At 39.6% G+C, this 26,955-nt stretch overlaps 1 protein-coding gene across 4 annotated transcripts in view; it reads right to left on the minus strand.

Moving 5' to 3' along the window:
- Window positions 1-26,955, minus strand: part of LOC108436853 (laminin subunit alpha-3-like) — a 154,797-nt gene that overhangs the window by 116,970 nt on the left and 10,872 nt on the right. For all 4 annotated transcript variants that reach the window (XM_037535183.1, XM_037535185.1, XM_037535181.1 and 1 more), the window contains exons 3-9: window positions 15,207-15,324; window positions 13,855-13,973; window positions 12,851-13,021; window positions 8,017-8,111; window positions 6,708-6,823; window positions 1,204-1,322; window positions 1,021-1,111 (exon numbers count right to left, since the gene is read on the minus strand). In XM_037535183.1, coding sequence (XP_037391080.1) covers window positions 1,021-1,111; window positions 1,204-1,322; window positions 6,708-6,823; window positions 8,017-8,111; window positions 12,851-13,021; window positions 13,855-13,973; window positions 15,207-15,324 — 829 coding nt within the window. The remainder of the gene's footprint in view (window positions 1-1,020; window positions 1,112-1,203; window positions 1,323-6,707; window positions 6,824-8,016; window positions 8,112-12,850; window positions 13,022-13,854; window positions 13,974-15,206; window positions 15,325-26,955) is intronic.

Consider the following 26,955-nt stretch of genomic DNA (forward strand, 5'->3'; position numbering starts at 1 on the left):
TAAACTGTGACAGTTCACTGATTTATAAACAAAAGACACAAAACAGAAAAAAACTGAATTTCTAAGAAACTGTAGTTTCACACTTTTGATTAGAGCTTTCCTCTCAGCCAGCGCCACCACTGACAGGCCATGGTGCTATGACAGCTAAACATGACAGGTAGCTATTTACAGCAGCAGTGCAGTCGGTTACTAATGTAAACAACGTCATGCCCACTTTAGCAAGATTTTATATTGATGTGTTTTCCTCTGACTCCTAAACATACCCCAGAATACAATGAGCTACTGTATTAGACAAGTACTGTTTATGTAAACCAGCAAGTGTTTGTGGTTCCAGACTATGTGAAAAATGTCAGCAAGAGTCAGAATTTACAGGGCATGTGGCATCACGTTGGCCCTTATGCATCTAGCGTGGTTGTCATTTTGCTATACTACTTAAATACAATGACATATTTACACAATCAATTAGAGTTAAAATCATGCATAATATTAACATACAAATTAGATTGTGTCGACGGGTATGACTCGGCTTTTCAATTTTGGTTCAGTGTCAACAAATGACAGAAGCATAGCGTAAATGTACACCATAGTTCTTCTGACTCCTGGTAACTGAATTCTAATGATTAAGATGTGCCTTAAAATATAATATAATTTGAGAATATTCCTGACAAGACACGTGCCATTAGGAGAAACACGGCACTGTTTGACACATTAATGCCCATTTTTGTAATTTTCCATTTGGTCCATATGCCGTCTATGTTTTCTTGAGTCCAAACCTGAAGAAATGTTCAACCTGATCAAGCCATATAGCTAAAAAGTGAGTTTCATTACTTAACTACTCTAAACAAATCTCATCTTTGGTGAAATGGATACAGTCATTTTAATATTTCACCAATCAGGAGAAGTTCAGTGGCATTTTCAGTTGTTGGCCATGAATAGTTTAAACTCCGAATGGATGAACAAACACAGGCTTTCCTCAAAGTGTTGCTGAAAGTGAAATGGAAAGCGCAGTGAAATACGTACGGATGCAGCCTGTGGGCGACTCTCGGGGAATCCCATGAGGCCTGTAGAAGCCCACAGCGCACACTTCACAGTTCACCCCAGCCGTGTTATGCTGAACACAAACAGCATAGTTTGAACAAGTGAAGAGACGCATAAAAAGGTCACTGATGTTCGGTCTGCCGATAAAGGATTGCAGGTGGTTACCTGGCAGTTAACGCACACTCCTCCACCGTCATACCGGCCATATATGTTCAAACTTGCTTTTCTGCGCTCCACCTCCGGATCGTAATAACAGTCAGTGGCATGCGAATGACACTGGCATGCTGCAAAAAAATCCCCACACACACACACACACACACACACACACACACACACACACAGCCTGTATCATGGAAAATGTAACTCAATTCAATTTGAATGTAATTTAAGTAAACAATTTGATGCCGTATGTCAACGTCAAACTTTTTTGATATACAACGTCGGCTCGTTTTGAATCTCAGTGTATTTGGGAACGCACTTATATATATCCACCTATTCAGCCCACAGCAAGATAGCTCCACCAGTTTATATGAAGTTATAAGGAGTGTTTCAGGCTTGACTGCTTTTTGAAAATACAGAGCAGTCAGAACAGCAACTCTTAAAGGCACAGTAACACAAACTGCCTGTTTCATCATAAGAATCAAGCAGATTTGCAGAAGGTCATGACAAATGAATGGAACAGCTTGGGTAGATAAATCTACAAACAAAAAAATACAAACAACGTAGGACATATGTTGCATGTATTGATCAATTCACAGCTCCCTACTGTAGCAGTGGATTGACAACTGCAGAACCATTGAGTGCGTTTGCTTTCTGATTAAAGAAAATGCAGATGTCCTTTATTACTCATGATGCTTATTTGATATGGCTGTAAAGATGCACTGATAGGATGTACTAATGTTAAACGGCGTTCCAGGGGTGCTGGAAACAGGGAAGTTTCATTTTCCCACTTGCAAATTGCACATAACAGTCTATGAGGTTGTATTTACAAGTGAACTCAATTCTAGATGGTACACGAGTTTACCTGACATGAACATGACGAGTCCCCCTTGGTGTGTTTAATACAGCCATGAAATGCAGTGCAAGTAATCTCAGTATAGCAGACATCCATGCTTTCTGTTTCCATGCAGTGGGTGTATCTTTCAATAAGCACCTGAACTGAGTCGTTTTGGTGTGTACAGCCAGAGACACAACCTTCTAATGATCATCCAAACTCAGCATTAGGTTACACAGCTAACACACCCTCACGTTCAGCAGGCAGCATTCATCACGCACAGGGCACTTCATTACTGTATTTACTTGCACTTCAGAGACTAAAAAGAACTTGGTTTAGTCTTGTCGAATGCCACTCACCTCCAGACGGAGTGAAGCAGCTGGTTTAACCCGTCTTTACTACACCAGAAAAAAGCTAATCCTAGCTGATACACTAATATTGGTTGGTTCAGTTAACTAGTCAACTCAGCTGTGGGAGTTAAAGGCAGGTTAATGTTAACAGATAACTAACCAATCAACTACACTAATCAAGTCACCGTCAGTTAGAATTAACCTCAATATAAAGATCTGCTAGAAAATTCATAAATAACCAACTTTACCTATTGAACGGTCATGATGAATGAATTTAACATGTGCTGAAGTTATAAATTCATGTTAATTTATCACGCCCATAATGGCCTATCACTATAAATATGTTACTGTTTCAGGACAGTTATAACTAACATTAAAACTACCAGGACTAAATCATTCTAAATAATTTAACTCAAATTAATTATTCTTCAGCATTTATTTATGGGTTATTCTGAGAAGGACTTTTATTGCGAAGGCGTGGCTAGCTTCCCTGGACGGAATATGTGTGAGAGCAGGAAGAACTGAGAGTCAGACAAGAGTTGACAGCTGAGAAAATGAGATGTAAGCTGAGTATCGAGCGAGCTGTTGGAGAAAACTCGAGAAAGCTTGCGTACGGTGTAGCTGTGGCCAACAACAGCTGGAAAAGCAAAGTCTCTTTCAATAGCGGTAAAAGCTACATTATTTCCCTCAGCCGTAACGGTCAGTTCGGTCTGTCCTGCCAAGTTGCCTGCTATATTGTGAATATGAAATCTGATTGTCAGTGTGCAGTAAAGCAGTAGCTACTCATGCACCTTAACCCATTTAAGCCCATTGACTAACTAAATAGCTAAAAACTTCAAAATATGTATATAAATGACATGTGGTTGGTTAGTGTAGTGGTTAACACCTCTGCCTTCTGCACTGTAGCCTGGGGTTCAATCCCCACCTGGGCATCCTACACTATACCAATAAGAGTCCTTGGGCAAGACTCCCAACACCACCTTGGCCTACCTGTGTAAAATGATGCAACTGTAAGTGGCTCTGGATAAGAGCGTCAGCCAAATGCCGTAAATGTAAATGTAAACATTGACATAATACATAAATAACCTCTGTTCTGATGCTGCCCTGTATTATGCTTTTTATGACTTGTTTGTGACAGAACATTATTGCTAGTTTTCAAAACAATCGTTGCAGCAAACAGAGCTGCACAAAATGGACAAAACGTTCGCAACTGCATACTGGACAGTGCGATTATATTGCAATATCTTCCAACTCGCCTTTCAATACATTAAAAAGACAATGGACAAACTTCAGGGGCAAAAATTTTATTTAGGCTTTCTAATTAAATGTACAGATTTTGTTTAAATAATCACTAGTTTTCCCTCATTCATTTTTATTTAGCCATGCCATTGTGTGTGCATTCAAAATGCATGGAGATAGCAGGGCACCAGGACCTGGCCATGGCTGCTGCTGTTCTAATCCAGTGCTGCTTTGGCTACTCAATCATATTATTAAAGGCCAATATTGCAGTAATGATAAATAAATAACACACTGTACAGCCATAAAGGAAACCTGTTTGATTTGTTGAAAGTCATCCAGTATAATTTTCCCTTTATTCAAACAGAAATGACCTTTCCATGCATGGATCCTTCTTACCTGACCAGTCCCTGCCAGTATTTTACTGGCTCTTTATTTGTCAGTTAATTTTCCCTTTTAATTATTGTCTTTTCATTTTGGTTACTTTGTCCTATGCGTTTGCTTGTATCTCAAACTACCAGTTAAATTTAAAGTAAACTTGTTTGTTTAAATTCTTTTGTTTATTACATCCCAAAGCCACCAAACCCACTGGAGCATTGTGTAGAGCCATGTGTACAAACTCAGCTGGGTCATATAAAATGCTCCAGAGTGAGAGTGCTGATAACGTTATTACTCCTCATATGAATAAAACTTAACATTTTGTGAATTCACTACATTTGGTAACAAACCAGGGCCACAGTGGGACTTGCATTCAGAGTGGGGGTTACATGCAGACCAGCCCACCCAGAACTCAAACTCATCTTCATTTCTTGCTCTTATTTATTACTGATATGCTACAGTGAGATAACCGGCGGTGTGATAAAATGAACATTGGCAAAAGCTTTCATCTTAAATGTGACAAGCATAGCAGTCAACACTACAAATTCTAGCTAAGGTCTTCTGGGTGCTTCTTGTCCATTTTCATGTTATTCACTTACGAAAACTGCTACATCAGTAAAGCAAGAAACAAGTCATGAACTCAGTAGAGCTCTGTCTGTTGAGTCAGCCAGTACCAGACTCACGTTGACTTTGATATGCTTATTTCTCAAGGCTTATTTGAATTTCCATTCCACCTCCTATCGACACTGAATGTCTGTGGTGATGTGGTCATCGACACTGAAAGCAAAGCAATGCAAACTGGATAAGCGATTCTTATTTTTATTATTATTATTAGTAGTAGTAGTAATAGAAGTAGAACTAAAGTCATTCACGTTTGAATAAGTCTAACATCTATGTGCTTAGAGTGTGCAGCTACAAGGGCCTACTGTCTGAAATGAGCCCTTCACTGATAGCCATAGTACATTTTAAAAGCAGTTTGCTGTCGTTCAGTAAGACGGGCAAATGGGTCCCACAATCCGAATGTTCCTGAAAGCAGCACAGCATGTTCTTCGCCTGCTTGTTGAAGCAAATACCTGTCAACAAAGCAAGGCTAATAGACCACATGTTGCAGAGGGAAGACTGAAGCCAGGTTGTTAAGACACACAGTCAGAAGAGCACAGTGATTGAAAGTGCCAAAGTGGGCCTGTATATTCTTGCATGAGCCTGGCTTAACAATGCAACTAATGCACTCTGCTTTGGGCAAAAGACAGCAGGGTAATTCCATCTCACATCACTCAGACAGCAGGGCCCCAACCTTCATGTTCAACACTGGGTGTACAACCCATGCTGTAAAGTCACGCACACTAAAGACAGACTATTAAACCATTCCGCTTTGGACAGGAGCAAGTGTGAGACGCATGTATAGTCACTATAAACATGTCAGACACTGAGATATGGGGCAAGGCCTGCAGTCTAGGGGCACTTTTAAAGGAATAATTGAGCACAATATCTAATTTACACATTTTTTCCCTTTAGCCCAAATGCAGTCAAATAAGGCACATTTTTGGTTTAAAGTTCGATTCTTTAGTTTTGTATTGGATCTCTGAAACTAATGTAGCTAACAAGTAATAGAAACATATATACACCAATTTTCATGCTAAATCACACCCTACGTCACACATCTGCCTCAAGTTGCATTATGTTGATAAATGGCCCATATGCTACAATTGCATTTTATTTTATCCCCTGAGGTCCACAAGTTTGTGTGGTTTTATGTAACAAAAACAATTATTTTCAGGACAACCATTTTCCTACCTCTCTTTATCTCTTATCTTCATCTCTTATCCCTTTCCCTTGTTACTATGTCTTTGAGACTAAAGTGTGTAAATGGGCTCTTTTCTGATTGATCGGCCTGTACTGTGACTGCTTCGTGCCTCATTCTGAGAGGTTGAAACCCTCCCTGTAACTTCAATATGAGTATACAGATGTAACCCGCTGTTGGCTGCATAGGTGGATATAAGTAAATGGGTTGTTTTCTGTGACATCACAACAACTATGAATTATTTTAGGAGTTTAGTTTTCACATGTCTGCATGCATGGGGGACCGAACAGTACTTATGGGGTCTTTATGTAACCTACAGAGTTGTTTGTGTGGTTTCTAGCCTATGAGACATTCTCTCTGGGGCAGTCGTGGGGCAGTCGTGGGCTGGAGGTTAGGGAACCAGCCCTGTGACCAGAAGGTCGCCGGTTCGATCCCCAGAGCCGACAGCACATGACTGAGGTGTCCTTGAGCAAGACACCTAACCCCCAACTGCTCCCCGGGCGCTGCGGATTGGGCTGCCCACTGCTCCGGGCAAGTGTGCTCACTGCCCCATAGTGTGTGTGTATTCACTAGTGTGTATGTGGTGTTTCACTTCAAGGATGGGTTAAATGCAGAGGTGAAATTTCCCCGTTGTGGGACTAATAAGGGTCTCTTAATCTTAATCTATAAAAATAGAAAAATGCACAGACACAATTCAGGCTTTGCTGCAAAAGCATTCAAGATTGCCGCAGCGCGAATACCATAAAATAGATTTCTCTCATTTTTTTAATGTTGTGCTAACTGCAATTTTTTTCCCCCATCTTTACCAGGGGTGCCAATAATTATGGGGCTCAGTGTATGTCCATGTGCAGCTCTACATAACATTTATGAAATATCCTTATGGACAGGGAGGGCCTGTTCTGAAACTTACCCTCACACTCGTTGGGACTGTTAGCAGTCGCTGGTCTCCACGGCTTCTGGTGGAACCCTGGACAACAGCGGTCACATGACTCTCCACAGGTGTTGTGCTCACATTCGCAGAGGAGTCTGGGGAGCAGGAGGACATTTTTCATTTAGAGTGGACCTTCTCATATTAAAAATATGATTAATCATGGACCAAGCTTTGCCTAACCCATGAGGAACTTAAAAAGCAGGCTGCCCAAAAACGCGTGCCTATAAAGTAGGCTTTTAGTATTAGCTTTAAAGTGTTTATCCGATCGGATTTTGCCTCCTGGAACAACAACAACAACAACAACAACAACAACAACAACAACAACAGTGAGGTGGTGAGATTACAGCTTATTTTTTAAACATGTCATTAACAATAAACCTCACTGTTGAGACCACCGGTGGTCCCAAAACACACTTCATCACATTCTTCATATTTTTCTTCTTTCATAAGCTACATTCAAAAGGTGGGTGTCATATGAAAGATGTACCCGTCTTCTTTCCAGTCAGATGGGTAATGTAATTTTAAACCCTTTAAACACTCACAATCTTTTTTTGTACTGAAAGTCGACCCATTTTCCCATAAATCTGGGCTATGAACTATAATATGAACTATATACTGTACAGTGGTGTGGGTGTGCTACTGGCTGCTGAATTTCCCTCGGGATCAATAAAGTATCTATCTATCTATAAACAACAGATGGTGTAAATTCAGATGGACAAACCAAAATATACTTGGGTTGCACAACTATAGAGGTTTTTTTTTGAGCTAGTCAGTATCCCATCTATCTAAACTCAATCCCCTGTCCCAGCTGAAGAGAAGCAGCACCAAAACATGACTCTCCCACCACCATGCTTCACAATGGTCAAGAAGTGGCCAGTACCTGCCTCCAGCTTTTTCAATATTGCTGTAGAACCTCTTGGTAGCCTCCCTGATTAGTCTTTCTTTTGAGGATTTTTTCCACCTGTTTATTAGACTGCTCTATTGACTCATCCAATATCTTTATCTTCTTGTATAATATTTTCTTGATCCACACCTTTTAGTGGTAAGATTCTGTAGGTGTTTTGTTAGGATCTCGTAGCTATTACAGAGGGATGAAATGAAATGGAATCATGAAACATCAGGGACGGCTACAGGAACAGATGATTTCACTTGGGGTTGATCAGCATTAATCCCAAGTGAAAACCTGCAGTGTCAATAAATGTGTATGGACTTTATATACATTGGACTTGTGGTGGTCCAATGACAGTGCAGTGTATGGTGCCAATCCATGCTCAATAAAGATACTCACTGGTTCATGCCTGGGACACGTGCCCCACACACCTGGGCGTGGCCGTGGCACACACAGCGTCCACCCACACTGATGTCTTTGATGCTGTAGTAGTACTGTAAGTAGAGAAGACAGAGTTTTACCCTTAGGTTGAGAAACTACTGGTCTGGGTCAGTCTTTAGAGCGGCCAGGCGGTATTATGATTAAAAGTGTGGGTTGTGTTTGAAGACATATGGGTGACAGATATAGTATATATGTGTGTGTTTCTGCTTTACTCTCTTTGTGGGGACTAAATAACAGGAAAAAAAAAATAATAATCTTTTTCCTCAATAAACAGAAAGAAATAGCTTTTTTGCCAAAATAAGGTTGGTTACTGAAGTTAAACGTTAAGATTAACTGGATTTAGTTTTAATAATATATATTTCTCTTACAAACACAGCAAAGCAACCCTCTATGTTAACGTGTGTGTATGGATCTCCTGATTTCCCTCTGGGTAGAAGAGCGTGTTTCTTTTTAATTGATTACAGGAACCCGCAGTTCTGCAGAAATAAGCAGCCTCTGGGCATTCCTGAAACACGCTCCACCCATGTATTTCATACTACAGTAGCTGAGTAATCTCAAATCCAACACGTGAGTCCAATAAATCTTTCATTAGTAAGTGCCCCTATTCTTCAGCTCTAGACAGTCTGTTGAAGCCCTCAGCCCGTTTTAGATGAAACAGTTTAAACAGTGGAGATAAACAGTGCAATGTCCTTATATCACCAAACAACTCGTGCAGCATAATACAAACCTAAGCACATTGTTTGTTTGGCTTTTTTTTCTATTTAAGACTACTAAGACAATCTTGGCAAATATAGGTCACATGAATGCCCCAGGAACTACACAGAAAAGTGTGAAAAAGACCGAGTTAAACTTCTGTAAACTGGATTATTCAATTTGTGAGACACTGCATTTGATCCAATAGGTCATTTGAGCTAAAGACAGTCCGACACTAACCAACAGACTGGCTATTCCACAACTGTATTGGCAAAGCTCAGAGGTGATTTTACTAACTGCTCACTACAAAACGTGCCATGCCAGTCACGCTTTCTTTTTTACATCATAAGCTGATCCTTGATAGCCTCAGGCAACTGCTCAACCATGTAATGCTCTTACCAGTGAAGCCTTATCTTTTAAAAAAAAAAAAACCCAAAAAAAAAGCTTCAACAGCTTCAAAATAAATGGGACAGAACCATTTGTGTTAACTCCTCGCAGGCACAGCTGTCTGGAGTGACAGTAAAAGTGCTGTAACTTAATATTCATTATTTCTCACATGTAGCCCATTTAAATAGGCAGAGAAGTCAGAAGCACCTTATTTGGATGGTCCACTGAAGATGGCTTGTAGATGCTCAGTACACCTTCAAGTAACATTCAACTAAAAATCTACCAAATGCAGCTGAACGTCTATCTATCTATCTATCTATATACAGGAAAATCTAATCCAACCTCAACTCAAAACCTATACCTACTTCTAAACCTAACCCTAACAATCATGTTGTTGATATTCAATAGAGTATTACCAGAAAGGTTGATCATGATTTAAATATCTGTAGATCATCTGTAAAGGACCATCCAAATAAAGTGTGACCGAGAATTCTGTCAGAAGTGTTTTTTAATCTTTCATTTGTACCACATTTGTGGATGATTTCATGATTTAAACTTGTTCTTGAGTTGGGGGGTGGGGGGGGGGGGGGGGGGGGGGCGGTTGTCATTTTCTGAAATTAAAAAGTGTCGATACTCAAAACTGTTGATACAGAAGAAACGTGTGAAAGATGTGTGATAAATTATACAGGGCGATTCAAAAAGATTCATCTGTTTACAAAATTATTTATATCAATTGTACACCATTACAGAACAATGCAGTAAACTGTAAATGGTTTAAGTGAGCATAAACTTTATTTTGTAATTGTACCAGTGCTCAGTATGAACCTCCTCCAGCTGTGCGGACAACATTAACACCATAATCAAATTCATCCCATAATTGATTGGATGATCTCCAAAATCGCATTGAAAGAGCCATGAATGCAGTACCACCAGACATGCTCAGTGTTGTGGAACCAACAACGAACGCTCTGAGCTGTTGTTGGTTCACTAGTTATGATGAATTCACTCTTATTGAAGAGGAGAACGCAGAACGCTTTCTGCTCAGGGGTCACATCTGCTCGCAGACTGAAGGGGCCATCTTCCAGCAACAGTCAGGAACTCTATGACCCCCTCTTTCAATTGGATTGTGATTGGTTCCTAGGCGCCTAGCCTGTAAAAATGTGGCGCTCTGAGATCAGATGAATCTTTTTGAATCACTCTGTATAACTGCAATGAAGAAATGATTTGATTTACATAAATGTAGAGCGAATCAACAATTACAGTTCTAAGGGTTAAGCTCTGGCTCTCCGCCACAGTCCTGCAGGATCTGAGCACTGCATGGTTTAGTCTCCTGACTGAGCACATCTGATTAAACTCACAAGATGATTTATGTGGTTTATTAGAAGAGAGTAAACTCTGCCGTGCAGGACAGGAGGGAGATCTTTGCCCTGTGTTTTTCTCCACTGTGAATAAACTGCATGTCCGTCTCCACAGGCTGGTGATGAAGGCTCTTAGGGGCTGACTGCGTTGGCTCTGAATATTCTCCTCCAACTGTGGGCATTAGCCTGCCGGCTGAGCCTGGCGGCTTGGCAGGCGGCGCTGGGCTGGCACCCAGCCCAACACAGAGGAATGTGCGTGAGGAGGGGGTGAAAGTGAAGGTAAGATGGTGTGGTGTCAGCAAACAGAAAACTAGCACCTGAGATAGGATCCTTCAAACATCAGCCACATGCAGAGACTCACATTCAGACTTAGACAGAGAATTAGTTACTTAGAGAATTAGTTAACCTGTGAGAACCTGGATGGAGGTCAGACACAGTTTGGCTGCAAATTTAATTGGCATGACTTTTCTTGTAGCTAGTGCCAAATGTGCTTGGCTAATGTGGATCATGTCATTTTCCAAAAGACTTGCATGCGGAATCTGTTTCGGATTGGTGGTCACAGTTGCAAAATTACATGTGATTTACTTCGAAAACTGCTCTTCTAAACAAGCTGAAAAATAGTGAGGTGATTTGCATGTTTTGTACATGGAATCAGCAGCTTATCAGCTAAACCCACCATATAGGTGCACTTTACATGCTTAGAATTACTTCCTGTAGCCCATCTGCTGCTGCACAGCCTCCCTTTACCCATCCATCAATGGAATGTGACCATCTTCGAGCAGATATTATTTGGGTGATGGATAATTCAAAGCACAACGGCCATACTGACACGGTAGCTGTACAGATGTTGAATTTTTATGGTCAATTCTGATGCCTTTGTGGCCAAACTGGCAGCTTTTGGCTGTTTTTATTAACCCAATGCATAAGCTGGCAATCAACACTTTCATTTGAATGATGTAATATGTGGCAGACAAAACAGTTAATTAAATGCTGTCCTGCATGCTACTCACTGAAAACAGGTGCACTTCATACCCCCTTAAAAAAGTACACAACTAAATAAAGAGTGTACTGTATATGTTACTGTATATTTTCCTGGCTTTTTAAAATTCTGGTTGAGAAAAGACTATGAAGGATACTACGGTTGCATCCTTGAAAATTGTGAGAACGTAGCCTGTGTTTCTCGGCTGTATTCAAAGGATCCTTCTGACTGGAACAGAATTGGAAAACACTGCGGTCTAGAAATCCAGTCCAGCTTTTGGAATGCAACTTATAAGACAAATCAGACACTCAGAGCATCCAATGCCGAGATTATGGCAGTATTGGGAACGTTCTACCAACCAGCTAATACCTGGTCAGTGGTGGTCCTATTGTGGCGCCTTTCAAAAGGCGCATATACCCAATAAACAGGCCACTATATATGTACCAAGATAGCTTAATACATAGCCTTCATATGGTGACATCACACAATTCAGCTGGCAAAAAGAAGGACCAACTAGAGATTCGGTTTAATCACTGCTGCAGGGCCAGAGATGTGAACATCCTGGGACAGGGCTTTGGTCAGGACAGCAGGGATAACATTTACGGCTTGTGTAAAGGGAAAACTGGAATGTTTAATTAAGTCTGAGCTAATTGCAGTACAGTGCTCCCTGCAGTTGGGAATTGGTCCTTAGAACTGGATGTGGCTCTTCTTGCCCTCCTGAGTCACTGTTCAGTGAAAGCATAATTAAGACATGCAGGTAAGATTCCCGATTCATTCACTCTACATTCATTTAAAAACACAAACTATTAGCACAGACGAATATGAAACAATATATATGTCTTAAATATGTATATAAATATTGGATGCACTGTAAATGAAACCTCTATGACAGGCATTCCAAAAACTGATGTTTTGTGCAGCATGGCACACAATAGATGTTCAAAATTTCAACTGTGTGCACGATAAGTGAAGAAAAAACTGCTTTATATGAATATTCACCTTCATCGTTTTGCCATTTAAACTGTAGGTTTAACTAAATATACTGTAAAGCAGAGTACTGTACCTTACCTATACTAAAGCACGTACATCGGCTTTTAGGAAGGTTTATGATTTTGAATCATCAGGTTCCTGGTTTGATCTTCATCAAATGCAGAAACCTACCCAGCATTTTCACTGGCTGCTAATTTCCTAGATGTTCATCTTTATTGCTTAACATCACCACTGTGAATGCCCCTTTGCACTAATGAACATCTGCTGCTGCAGCCACGGTGGAAGGTCTAGTACTCACAGTAGTTTCTGAATAGCTGCTCTGAGACATTTTCTCATTGCGCTGGCATTTGTCATTTCACACAGGCTGGGTCCTGCCGGCACTCACCCTCCGTGTTACAGTGGGATCGCGCTGAGCTTTGGAGATTAGATGCCCGAGGAGCGTGTTTGTCCGTAAAAAGCGCAGGCGAATATTGGTTGCCTTCGTGAAGTCCTGGAGAACTGGGGCGTAGGTGAAGTTCTTCGACCCTGGACGACCGTTCACAAGCGACACAACGATCTAAAAAACGTCGAAAGGACAATTTCATTAAAGGAAAACTCTAGCTACACCTATACACTGTAAAACTGCTGTAAATCTAAAGTGGAAGCACTTCAGCAATCTTCTCTATTCCTTGAAATGGGATGTTCACCAAGCTCATATAAGTGTGATGCTCAGGTGTCCACAAACTTTGGGTCATACAGAGTATATATTAATTATAACATTTCCCTAAATCTTGTGTCAGCAGTATATCTACAGTAAACGACTGTATTATCTCACAGTATTATTACAGTATTGTTCTAAAAACAGGAATTACAGTACAGTGGTGCTGTTTATAAAGAATATCATATTGAAAAAATAAACTATACTATACTGGAGAAACTGCCACCAATTTCTGTTAGCTAACTTTTTAATAATGTAGCATTTGGCTGATTAACACAGACAATCATTTCATGTTTTTCTGCAATCAGTAAAAGAACCAAAGACCCATTCTTTGGCTGCATTAGCTCATTGGCTTATATTGTAAATGCTTCTGTTTCTGTTCTTTTCTTATTATAGGGAAACTATTATCTATTGTAACTGGACATATGCTACAGATGCAGATATATATCAGGTTGAAAACGGAGTGAAAGTGTATTTCTTTAACTTCTTTCTTTCTTTCTCAACATGGAAAATTATTTATATGGAGCAAACTGGGACAATTTAAGTTGTAATTAAAATACACAAACCTAAAATCATTACTGCTCTTACACTGACAGCATACTTATGTATTCTTCCTTCGACTCTACCCGAGTAACTGGAGCCACTCTGAAAGGTTAGACACAGTGAAGCACGACATGCAGTTGATAACTTACCTCTCCATTTTCCAATGGAACAATCCGGGAGTATTCCGTCATACAGATCTGATCGTCATCTCGATGGATTCGACCATTAGGCTGCTTACCAAACCTTTCGATACAATCCCGTTTGGAATCTGCAGTACAGTCATTGAATCTGTTTTAGTTCCCATGTTCATCCATCATGCACCACATCAAATATCAACATATATATATCAACATTGCTTAAACATTAGAGTAAATGTTTGTAATGCCTCAAAAACACAAGCACGGTTCACAGTCATCTTGAAGTTTATGACTAATATGAAATTTTTTCAGGTAGATAATGTTAAAGACAGCTTAGAAATATTGTCAAGTATATAATGGACAATTTATATAAAAAGGAAGGAAATATCATGAGTATAATAGCTGATATAAAAAACATTGGTTGAAACACTAAAAATGAACTGGGATTAACATTTTAAAAAGTAATATATAATAATAATAATAATAATAATAATAATAATATATTATGAATAATATAAAAAATAATATATATTTTTTACTTCAAACAGTAAAATGAACAGAACGTAACACAATATTGTTCTGTAAAATTAATATTAGAGGTTCTGTGAACTCCAATCACTTATATTAAGTTAAAACTCCATATTCCTTTATAGTGTAATCAATATAACTGGCATGCTTGAAAACCAATAAACCAAACCAAATTTATCATATATAAGAAAACTGACATACTTTGCTGCCATTATATGTTACATGGAGTCAAAATTTGGTTTCTTTAGATAAAACTCACGTGGCGAGGCCAATATTGCTAGCACACACTAGAGTCACCCAAATAGCCAAATCATTTCTGCAAAAATTAGTCACCAAAACTTAGAGAGAGACAACAGAGTCTGCATTCACCACCACCTCAGCAGTCGCAGTGCTGATCTAGAATCAGTATTTGCGAAAATGACTGTAGTAAATAAAAAGGTATCTGATTCGAGATCAGTTCTGCTTCGTGAATATCAGCCCTGGTTTTGTCTAAAATGTCTTATAGCTTACAGTAATTCATCCTGTGCTCTAAACCACATCGGCAAGTCTGTGTGGCCTTAAATCAAGACCAGTTTGAGCTGTGTGAGAGGTTTTGGGGCTGTACTTCTACAGAAACAATTTGGACTATTTGGGTGACTATTGAGCTCTAGTTGTCAGTAACATTAGCCTCGCAGCTCTAGTTCTAAACTAAAGAAGCACAATTTGGACTCCAAACATATCTTGGCTTATCAACAACATCTGGGGTGAATGTAAAATTGGGTAAATTCGATGTTTCGCTGAACCATTTCATTCCATGAAATCAGAATGCCCACATCTACAGGTGAACATCAACTCACGTGCGAAATACTGCCAGGGCATGAAGGTCCTGCCATGATCTACAGAGCGCTCCAGAACCCACAGATCAGGGCGAGGAGAGTTGGCAAATTTAACAATGACATAAGCCACATGGAAAAGCTGGAAAGTAAACAAAGGCACGTCAGTAAGTTATGAACTCACTAATCACCTTTTATTTTCTTCAGCTGTTGAAGGAAACCTAACATTGCATCAGAGCACACCCAGCAACACAAAGCACTGCAGTGTTTAGCTGATAGAATCTCAAGCAGCATCGCTTTCAATACACAAAGCAAACACTGACTGCACTGCTGGGGGTTGATGTGGGGCAAGGAGGACACTTGACTTCTTCTACAGCCACAAACGTGTATCTGTCTGCTGACAGCCACGTGAACCTTGGCTTCTCATTACTGTGAAACTGTTAAACACTATGATGTAATATTTTATGGGTAAATTCTAGTTATGACAATTAGTTATGACTTCCATAATCTGACTTGCGATTTATAAGTCAGTTTTCTCAGGCCAGAAGACACAGTTATTGACAGTAATAGCAAAGACATGTAATAATTGATATCAATTATATTTTTCTTTTTCACTGATCATTGAAACAAGTGGAGAAATCGTGACCACATTTGTGTTTGTGGACAAAAAAGGAGAAAGTTATTAATAAAAAAGTATTATTTACTTATTGGCACAGTCTTTTTTGACAAACAAGCAGTAAATGCCAGAAGCACTCTCAAGCCTGTCATACCGAACGTTAGTCAAATGTAAACGGAATTCATTGTACACTGAAATGTGTAATTACTCAATTATATTTCTCCACAATATCTCCCTAAGAGCTAAATATCAATCTTTCATACAGAGTTTCATGGCATTAGAAAAGTAAATGTACTGCAGAAATCAGAATCAGAATGTTTTATATATATATATATATATGCGCATATATATGCTGTTAAAATTCAGTTTCAGATTTTATACTGTGCTGTTAAAATTCAGTTTCAGGCGGTATGAGACAGACTGAATAATAACATTCAAATTAAAATATCTGCATTTAAATTAAAATTCCTAATGGCATAAATCAAACACCATACTTTCGTTTCTGTTAACATCTGATTAACATTCATTCCCAAGAGAAATCAGTTCATTTCTCGTATGTGTGTTGTTCACACTTGTGTGTTAAGAATGGCGGTATGTGTGGCACCACACATTCATGTCATTGAGTGCATGCGTGCAGTCACACTCGCTTGTGTTGACTAAGTGTTCGAACCTGAGGGTGCAAGCAGGCTACACTCAGATTCCTGGCATGGCATCACATACCAAACCCTCCCAGTCCCACCCAACCCATTATCCTCCCGCCCCTAACTAAAAACACAGCCGCTGACAGTGAAGGATTTGTGGCTACAATCCATTTTACATATAATATAATATAATATCATATAAATACACACACACACACACACACACACACACACACACACACACAGACACATTTTATATATATGTAAAATGATATGTCTGGTATTATTATGATGTCAAGCTTGTAACAAGGTGCTATATATAAACCCTTCTATAAAGAACCATATACACACACATTCTCCATCAATCTGAAGAACCAGATCCCATTTCACCATGTAAAGAATCCTTTAATCCTGCAAGGGGTTCTTTAAGTGTTCATGGCTCTATATAGAACCACTGTCTTTACAGAGAAGAACCATCTTTTTGAAGAGTGTATTATAATGAGATACAATATACCAGGTATAAGTAAAAACCTTGTAATTTGACAGACAAACAATTTTAACTATTTGATCACTTTAACCTCTTAGTCTCCATTTATTTATTTATTAAAAGCTCCCCTCAAATGAACAGAAAGTATGTTTTATGATCATAAACATATTACTATATGCTTAAAATTTACTGCTGGAGGCCAAAAACCTCAGATGCTCTTTATATTATTTTATTTTAAAAATGTAGAGAGCAGATCACTTTAGAGACGCCATCTGTTTATAGTTTATAGCCCAGATTTGTGGGAAAATGGGTCGACTTTCAGTAGAAAAAAAACTGAGTTCAGCTTCTTTTATTATAAGGGTTTAAAGTTACATCACCATCTATTTGACTGGAAAGAAGACAGTTACAGCCTCATATCACACCCACCTTCTGAATGTCGCTTATGAAATAAAGTTATGAAGAACATGAAGTGGATTTTGGAACTAAAGGTTAACTCATCTCACTTAAAAATAAAATAGTCTTCAAATATTCTTTAGACTAACAGTCTTTAATAGTTCATAAATATTGTGTATTGCTCAGGAAAAATTATTTACATTAATTTCAATTTCATTTTAGGTGTTATTTCTGTTATTTTAGTGTGCTCTCTGTAGAGATGTGTTGATTTATTATTTTATTTTATAACTTCTCTTCAACAAAACATGCAATTTGACCAGGGGTGCCCAGACTTTTGCATAAAACTATATGTTCACTAAGCTGTGGCCATTTCACTTCAAACCAGATGCAAAGGGGGAGTATTATAATATTATTATTACATTATTTAGATCAATGGCTTACAAATTTGGACATCAAATCTGATGAAAATGCCCCTCTTCTTCTTCTTATTCTTCTTCTTCTTATTATTATTATTATTATTACTATTATGAAGAACAAGCAATGAGAGGAACCAGCACTCAAAAGAAGAACTAAATAAATGAACACTAAGCATGTGCATATATTTGTGTATTTGAATAACCATGGCCATCTTTAATCTCTTGAAATTAGTAAAAATAATAATAATAATAACAATAATAAACATCAATGACATATCTGCATTGCTTTTTGACTGAAGCTCAGTTTGAAGTGTTGTGGTATTTCAGCACATTTTGTAGTTATTCGTATTTTATAGTCTGTGGAATTCTATTAAAAATATAATTGTGTAATTTTGCACAATACGCTAATTTCCATGGTTTCCCATGGTCTGAATTCAGTTCCAGAGAATTCCCTTAGTTCAGCTTCATATTGAAAGAAAAAGAATACAGTAGAAACCGACAACATCCAGAAAGTACCAACCAACAAACAAACAAACAAACAAACAAACAAACAAACAAACAAACAAAGCAGCAGTGTGTGCTCACACTGCACTGCAAAAAATGATATCTTGTCAAGTGAAATGATCTTACATCTAGTCAATCTATCTAACATTTCTCATTTTGGGGTGGTTGTGCACTTATTATAAGATTTTCTAGCTTATTTTCTGATATTTTTTACTTCTTTTAGGTCATTTAATTAAGTAAAATTATCTCACTATACTGGCAGATAGTTTTGCTGGTTTCAAGCTCATTTCTTAAGACAAGCAAAATTATCTGCCAGCATAGTGAGAAAATTTTACTTGATAAAAGTTCTTCAAACAAGTAAAAATGTCTAGAAATAAGTTAAATAATCTTAAATTAAGCTTACAACAATCTCAACAGGAGAAATGTCAGATTTTTTGACTAGATTTAAGACAATTTTATTTGACAAGATAGCATTTTTTGCAGTGTGAGAGGACCAGGTTAATTTGTCAAACCCAAACCTTAAATCAATCAGCTCCTTTTGTCCCTCACAGCTTCAGCTGCTGTGGTGACATCACACATGTGAGGGTATAGTGGTCCTGCACTGTGTGGTGATAAGAGACAAACCATCTTCCACCAGGCCCTGAGAATGTGAGCAGCCGCACTCCAGGCCTGTAAACACCACTCATTTCAACTCCTTCTTAGACCACCACCCTGCAGGGCTCACTTAACATCCAGAATGAGCAAAAACACCATGTAGGCCAAAAACATCAGCGTGCAAAGATCACTAGTAGTCGGCATCAGGCAATGTCAGGCATTCTTTTCGGATGTGAGAAGGCCCTGGAAAACTAATGACTTATTTGCTTTCTGGAAGAGCAATTCAGGAACAGCACAACATTTCATCGTTTTCCCCACATTTTACATCTCAACGGGCAGCTTCGATGCTGGACGGGTAGCTATAGGTTGCAGTCTGAATGGATAGCCATATGTATTACAACCATCAGGAATCTAAACTGGGCCATTTGTGCAGTTTGGTTTCCATATACGGACAGTTTTGATTAAGCAGCGAAGGTTTTGATATTTTAACAATGTTTATATAATCCATAAAACTCATTTAAAAAAGGCTAAATCAGTTTCCATTACTTAATCTCTTAATAAGTACACCAAATAAATACCAGTAGGCCTACCAGGCAGACTGAACCCTGTTCTACAAACCAAAACAAGACCCAAAGGACCATGGAACCCAGTCTGAAATCTTCATGGCACTGCGCAGTTTAGCACACCTAAGCCATTTCATCAGCTCATTAACCGTTACCTTCATGAGCTGAATCAGAGAATGCAGGCCACGGCCCATTACATGTGGCACCCAAGTACCCAGCGAACATGTGCTGTGTTCAGGGCTCGGCTGGGTGTCTATTTTGAACATCCATATTTTGTGTGTGAGCTCAGGGCTAAAGAATGCCCCACAGATGAACAATCACCTGATGTTATTGCAGACCGAGACAGGCAGACAGTTGTTACAGTTGGAGCCAGAGCCATGAAGGCAGCAGAATGAAAAAGGGCCTTTAAAACAATGAGAGGAGCATTAGTGTATTTGAGAGAGACAGGTGGCCATGGCTGGGATCATATGGGCAAGAGAGAGATTCCTCTCTCATTTATCCTCTGAAGAAAACACTCCTTTATTCCACTCATGCTCATTTCCCTAGGATTGGCCAGCAAAGAAAATGCTTAGAATAAGAATAATTAGAATAAACAATAAAGCAAATACCTGCAGTAATGGCCACTGTACCCATGTTCATACACATATATGTTCATACACAGTTGGTGGACTACTCAGAAGAGACAATCTGATCCACTCATACCGGCACAACACACACACACACACACACACACACACACACACACACACATATATATATATATATATATATATATATATATAAATGAAAACATGGATTGCTGTATCAATATTATGTGGATTGCTGTATCAATAATATGGATTGCTCTATCAATATATCAATAACACAGGCCTAGTTACACCCCTAACAGTGTAATCTAAACCACAACAGTCCTAGTCACTGTTCATCTGAAGTGTCCCCAAAACCCAAAAGTGCCTGCAAACAAAAATACTAGCTGGGTCAGCAAGAAATTCCCAAATACATCAAATGACCAGATCACCCACATCTGAACTGGTCAGCTAAGTTCAACTGAAGTAGCAAGTACATGCGTTTTTCCATGCTCGTATATCAATGCCTCAGGGCCAGCAGGAGTAACCTGTGCGTCAGTTCTTGCATCACAAGGCCTCCAACCACTCGCTGCGATATCTGGAAAAGGCTGGCAGTATTAGATGTCAATCCCTAACAATGTTCCATGCTATAGCTCAGCGTTGGAGCTCCCAGTCCAAAAATGACTTGTGATCCCAACCTGAAGCCAGACTGCTAACCAACGAACACGGAAATAATGAACGTCTGAAATAACTGGCTCAAAGCTTGAAATGATCCGGAATGACATCAGTACCAATTCACAGAAATAAAACAGCACACGTCTACCATGCACTGTGCTAATCATGAGTACAATTTCACTCAAAGGAAGATTGTTTCATGGAACATAAATGCTTACGACTCTGTTAAATAATGGAAACACAGGATACGGAGTGTAAGAGTGAAAAGGAAGGCTACCTATGTTGATAAAAATATGAGCAATATAGCTCAGGAATGAGAATAGTATGGAATTTGCTTGGTACTGCACATACAGGACACACAGGCCTGATCCACTCTGCGGTTATTTTGGGTATGGCTGTATAATTCCCTACAAGGAAAAAACAAACTTCCATATGAAGACATCCTCAAAGGAAAGGCTTCATCAATTTTTCATCAACATGTTTTTAGCCTGAGCGTACGTGACTGATGTACAGCAGCTTCATTTCTGGCCTTCGGCTCCTGAGTTTCAGCATGTTGCTTTATTTGTCTTACAATGAGGGTGAACAGGGCCAAGATTCAGGCCTCAGTTTGGCTCAAGGGACCTTCCAATATCTTAGCAAAATGATGATCAGGACAGGCAGCTCCAAAAACAATACTACATTCGCAAAATTAGCCCCAGGGCCAGTAAACGCATTGAGTATTTCTTTTTGAACTCTACTTGCAGCGACACACTGTCCACTTTCATATCACTCCGCTCAATCTTCAGTGGAAATGAAAACCACAGCTCTGTCCAAGTCTCCCTACAGCAAAACTGATACAGCATCACTGTGAGGCACTCCACCGCTGCCTCTCCGCACACAGTATACTTTTCCTAGAGGGGACTTCTCAAAATGTTTGCTTGCTGTAATGGCCAAGATGATGTGTACTGTTTTAGAACATCAGAGAAATCGGTGGAATTCCTCTTTAAATACTTTAATATTTGGTGTGTATACTGTACTTCTTTATGTGCCCTATTTTGCAAATTACTACACTTTAATATTGTGGCTACACCAGGGCTGCCCAAAGTTGGCCAGTGAGGATGTTTTGATTTGGTCTGCCAGACAGTTACCCTAACCCACACATATTTTCATACTGTCTACATCATTTTGAAACCTATCTACTCTCTTTATTTCTACATTGTTTTCTCTTTTTGACCTTCAACCCACAGCAAACACTGCACTCTGTCCACCCAAGACAAAAAGTCTGGCCTTGTACTTTTGTATCATTGTGTGTATCACACAACATAACTAGCTACATTTAGATAATTTGTGCCCCAGCAATACAGAAGCCCTCCAGATTCAGTAGTGGAATTAATGTCTGTACTTTTTTCCTAATTTGTATTTAATAGAATTAAGCTTGTTGTATTTAAACTCTTATTTCATGCTTTGATTGAAAATCTAAAATCGCCCAACAGAAAACTGTTCAATAGGATTTTCTTGGTACAAACAGCTGGCCAAGCTCTCCCATTGGTGAGGGCTTCAGGAGCTGAACTAAAGGCCTAATGCATCAGTTTAACCATTAATTAGGAAGCGAAGGGGAAATTAACAATCACACTTAGATTTACAAAGAAGTGGGGCCAATTTAATAAGAACAAGATCATTCTAGGTTTTTCCCCTTTTGCAGTCAGTGACATATCCACCGGGTTTCAGTCATTTGTTAGAAAGGCAAACAGAGACTCTTTACTGACTCACTTATAAATGGCTGAGCACAGTCGTATGCAAAAATTGCCTGCTTTGTTGATATTCTAAGCAGAACTAGGTGTAAAATACAGGGAACAAACTTAAATATGACATTTTTCTGCACATCTTCTACTTATTTGCTCAGTTTAAATATTCAATATTAAATGTGAAATAACTTTTGCACAGGTCACATCATTTTGTTTCCCTCAGAACAGCTGTGCATTAAAATGTGCAGAAGTGTTTTCACCATAGAGAATGTGTAACTTATGTTTACTTAGGAAATCGACAAAATGCATCATTTGACCAGAGATGCCAACACATTTGCACACAGCTGTAAGAGGTAAAACATATCAGCTCATGTCAGCTGCGAGCTCCAAATAAATAAATAAAAATAAATAAATAAAGGAATATCTTTTAAAAGTAAAAAAATGGCCACGTGTAAACAAAAACAGGCAAAAATGTTCATGTGCACAGCTGTTACCTCAGCACCACCGTCCTATTAGAAATCCAATTCAGGTGCTAGCAGAAATTAGCACTATAGTAGAGTTTTGACATGTATAGATAAACCGATGGACTAGCTCTAACGCTTATGGTTCACCACTGGTTGTCTTTCTTGTTTATAACTCATAGTAACCATTTGCTTCCTGACCCAAGCATGGAAACGGCCACTATAGGTGTGGACCTTCCTTTGAAACTATGATTATGAAGCCACTGAGTCTGGATAAGCAGTTCCAGTGTTCCCTCAGCTGGGACACCCCTGCCATGCGTGCTGCTCCAAAGAGTCTGGTGACTAAGCTGTTAGATATGCTGTTCTGGCATAATAGCAATAAAGTTAAAATGAATCAGCTTCTTCAGGAAACTCACCGAACAATGTCCTGTAGCTCTGCAGGAGAGCTGGCACCCAGCCAAGAAACAAAGGCCCAAAACATACCAGCCTGTAACGGCAGCATCAATAGGGGAAAGCTACAAGCATTAAGGAAGTGCCAGTGACTTGGAAATGTAAAAATGGACAACAATACTGGGGACCAAGTAAATCTGGCTTTCACTAAACCCAACCTCCACCACCACCACAGGGGAAGGGATAGTTTGGCATTCAACCAAAATGAGTGTGCCTCTCTACTTCTGGTCTGGAGCTACGAGACTAATGGAAGCTTACACCCCACCAATGAGCATCATACAACCTGCATGACAAAATCATCACACATTCATGTCTTTGCCAAGTTGTTAAAGTCATAACTTGAGTGTTGTATTAAAACAGGCTCTTGGGCTCCCCCTACAGTTGCAGCGCGTTTCACTTTTAGACCACTATTGTACAAATACAAATCATGTACACGTGTCTCTGTGGACGAGCTGAAGGATACAGGATTTCTCTCCGTGTTTACGCAGGCATAAGGACACTATAGATTACATTACAGATTTCTATGTGTAAACAACCGAGATCGCGAGTGTAATGTTCAGCGTCCATACGCCCGTGTGATGTGTGCACATGAAGGGGAGTCAGATTCTGCAGGCGAGACAGAATTTGGCACAGAATCTCATCAGAAGAAAATGAACCATGCCAAGGTAGAGTAATATTACAGACTTGGATTACCGGAGGCTGCAGACATTCAAGGTTGCTTATTTGGTGCAAGACTGACCAAAGACTGACCAAATGCATTGAGATGAATTTCTTTTTTGTATGCTAGCCTGAAATGGGACTGAGGTTAGATACCTTTGGCATCCAGAAAAACTACAAAACCCATTGAGACAGGGGTGACACAGATAAGGCTAGAGCTCACTGGCAGGGACGTACAGTCTGCTGTCAGATTTTCATTTTTTCCTATGAGCCGTGAGATGGTCTTGCATCCTTTTATCTCCTTTAGCTCTCGCCAATGAGTAAAAGCCAGTCAGTCCAGCCTGTGGGAAGGGTCATCCTTTTTCTCTTCCTCGCTTCCTCTCCCCCCACTCGTTATCCGGCCTCTGTGAAGATGTCCATGCTGGGAATACCGAGCTAGCTTCTGATAGGCAGCCGAAGAGCCATAGCTTGGTGTGTGACGTGGTGCCACATCTTGTGAGACGTTTTGTGCCACTTCTCCGAAGTTACATAGCACTACAGAAGGCATTCTGGGCCCAGAGCGGCAATGACGCCAATCTCCCTATTATCAGTCATTGAACCACCAAAATGATTTTGAAGCTGTTGAGGTAAAATTGTTATAAAATGTTGGTTTAAGCATCCAGCAAAGCTTGAATGAAAAAAGTACAAATGTGATAAAACCCAGCTTAAAAACCACTGATCAGACCTGTCAGCTGTGTTTGTGTGGAGCAAGCGTATTCGACAGCTCTCTGTCCACGACCCCTAGCCTGCTCCACCACTCATACCGAGCTAAAATTATTATCCTGCTCTTATGTGGCGGCAATTGGACAAAAAAAATATTAAAAACTCATGGACGAACAAATGTGCCGATGGATGGACGGACAAACTAATAGATGAATGTGGGAACGGATGAATGAACAATGTTTGTCTATGGATAAATGAATGAACAGGCAACAGGCAGCTACACAGGTTGTCTAGCTTGCTAGCTTTTGGTTGTGGTGGGATAGCTTTAGGTCAGCAAGTTTCTCTGATTCAAACTATTTTGTGTGGGTGGGGCCAGAGACAACAGCCTGGTGACTGGTAAGAGGAATGCTTACAGAAGAGTCACCCAAGACTAGGACCCCTCTGTTTACACTGAGAGGACAGAAATATTGTGAAATACATCAGTCAAATATGGGTCACAAACATTATTCGAAGGGTGCACTTAGTACATGCTTACTGTTTGTCTGCAAGAACAAGTTTGACCTAATTAGAAAGAAAACATCTCAAATAGTCTTACGTATGTGGTTTCTGACCCTGTACGACGTACTGTTACCTATAAAATAAACTTTTGGAAATCCAATGCTAATTGGTGGGGTATAACCTCCTATTACTTGTTAACAAGACTGGCCTTAGTTCCAGTTAGCTCCTTAGTTCTTAGTTCCAACGGAAGGAAGCAAACATCAGACACCAAACACATTTTGGTTGTCAGACTTTAATTTAAAATTAAGTTGCTTCTGATATTTTACTGAACTATTGCTGTAAGAACAAAATGCACTTTGAAATTTCACTCCCAGCAAGAGGAGATGAGAAAAGACATTAGTTGTGAGAATGTAATGTGCTTATCTTAAAAAGTATCATATCTAAATAATAATAATAAAAAAAGTTATCCCGTGGTTCTTTTGGCCCAGGATGAGCAACAATCTAAAATCCAACAAATACTGACTGGAATTTAACAGCAATTAGCAGAGAGCTTCAAACACTCTTCATGAATAAACAGAGCTGCAGCCTGGTGTCCAATCTAAACAGTGTGGTGACAACTCTTCAATAGGACCCTTAGTGGAGTCTCACTCAGAGAGAACAGAGATAGAAGAAAAGTCAGCAGTGCGGGAACTTGCTGATTGTGGACTGCAACAAGATTCTGGGTGGTATTTCTGGAGGAGAGGACCAACAGGACGACTGCGTGAGGCTGCGTTCTGTTACTGCACAGATGATGTTTGTGTCATTTCGGTTGGTAAAGGCTCCACCACTGATCTCTGCATTAGACAAAACCTCTGAATCCCGCACGTCTCTAAAAATAGACACAGCAACACTCACTTTAATGAACCGTACACACACGCGCACACGCACACACACACACACACACACACACACACACACACACATACACACATACACACATACACACACACACAGACTATTTCTGAAAGACCAGGTCCAGCTGCTGCGCTGAGCACCACGACTTTAGATCTTTAACAGGTGGATGTGTATATGTGTGCATGCACGAGTGAGTGTAAGTGTGCGACAGATGATTGTGCGAAAGAGAGAAAGCATGTGAACAAAAGAGCAGTAGTGAAAGAGAAACTTTAATAAAAAGAGAAGCAGACAGATGGACAGAGAGAGAGGGAGACTGTGAAAGCAGGGAAAAGAGAAAGAAAAAGAGAGAGAGAGAATAAGATATGAGGGAGGGAGAGAGGAGAGAGATAAAGAGGGGAAAGAGAAAGAAAAAGAGAGAGAGAGAATAAGATATATGAGGGAGGGAGAGAGAGATAAAGAGGGGGAAGAGAAAGAAAAAAGAGAGATAGAGAGATGGAGATAAAGAGGGGGAAAGAGAAAGAAAAAGAGGAGAGGTTGAAAGGGTGAGAGGCATTATTAAAAAGAGAGACAGACAGATGGACAGAGAGAGAGTGAGACAAAGAAAGATATGTGAGGGAGAGAGAGACAGATAAAGAGGGGGAAAGACAGAAAAAGAGATAGAGAGAGAGAGACAGAGAGAAAGAATAAGCTATGAGGGAGAGAGAGATAAAGAGGGGAATAGAAAGAAAAGAGAGAGAGAGATTAAGATATGAGGGAGAGAGAGATAAAGAGGGGGAAGAGAAAGAAAAAGAAAGAGGGGGGGTTGAAATGGTGAGAGGCATTATTAAAAATAGAGACAGACAGATGGACAGAGAGAGAGTGAGACAAAGAAAGAGATATATGAGGGAAAGAGAGAGAGAAAGTAGGGGAAAAAAGAGAAAGAAAGACAGTAC

Source organism: Pygocentrus nattereri, chromosome 2 (assembly GCF_015220715.1).
Source record: "Pygocentrus nattereri isolate fPygNat1 chromosome 2, fPygNat1.pri, whole genome shotgun sequence".
Lineage (NCBI taxonomy): Eukaryota > Metazoa > Chordata > Actinopteri > Characiformes > Serrasalmidae > Pygocentrus > Pygocentrus nattereri.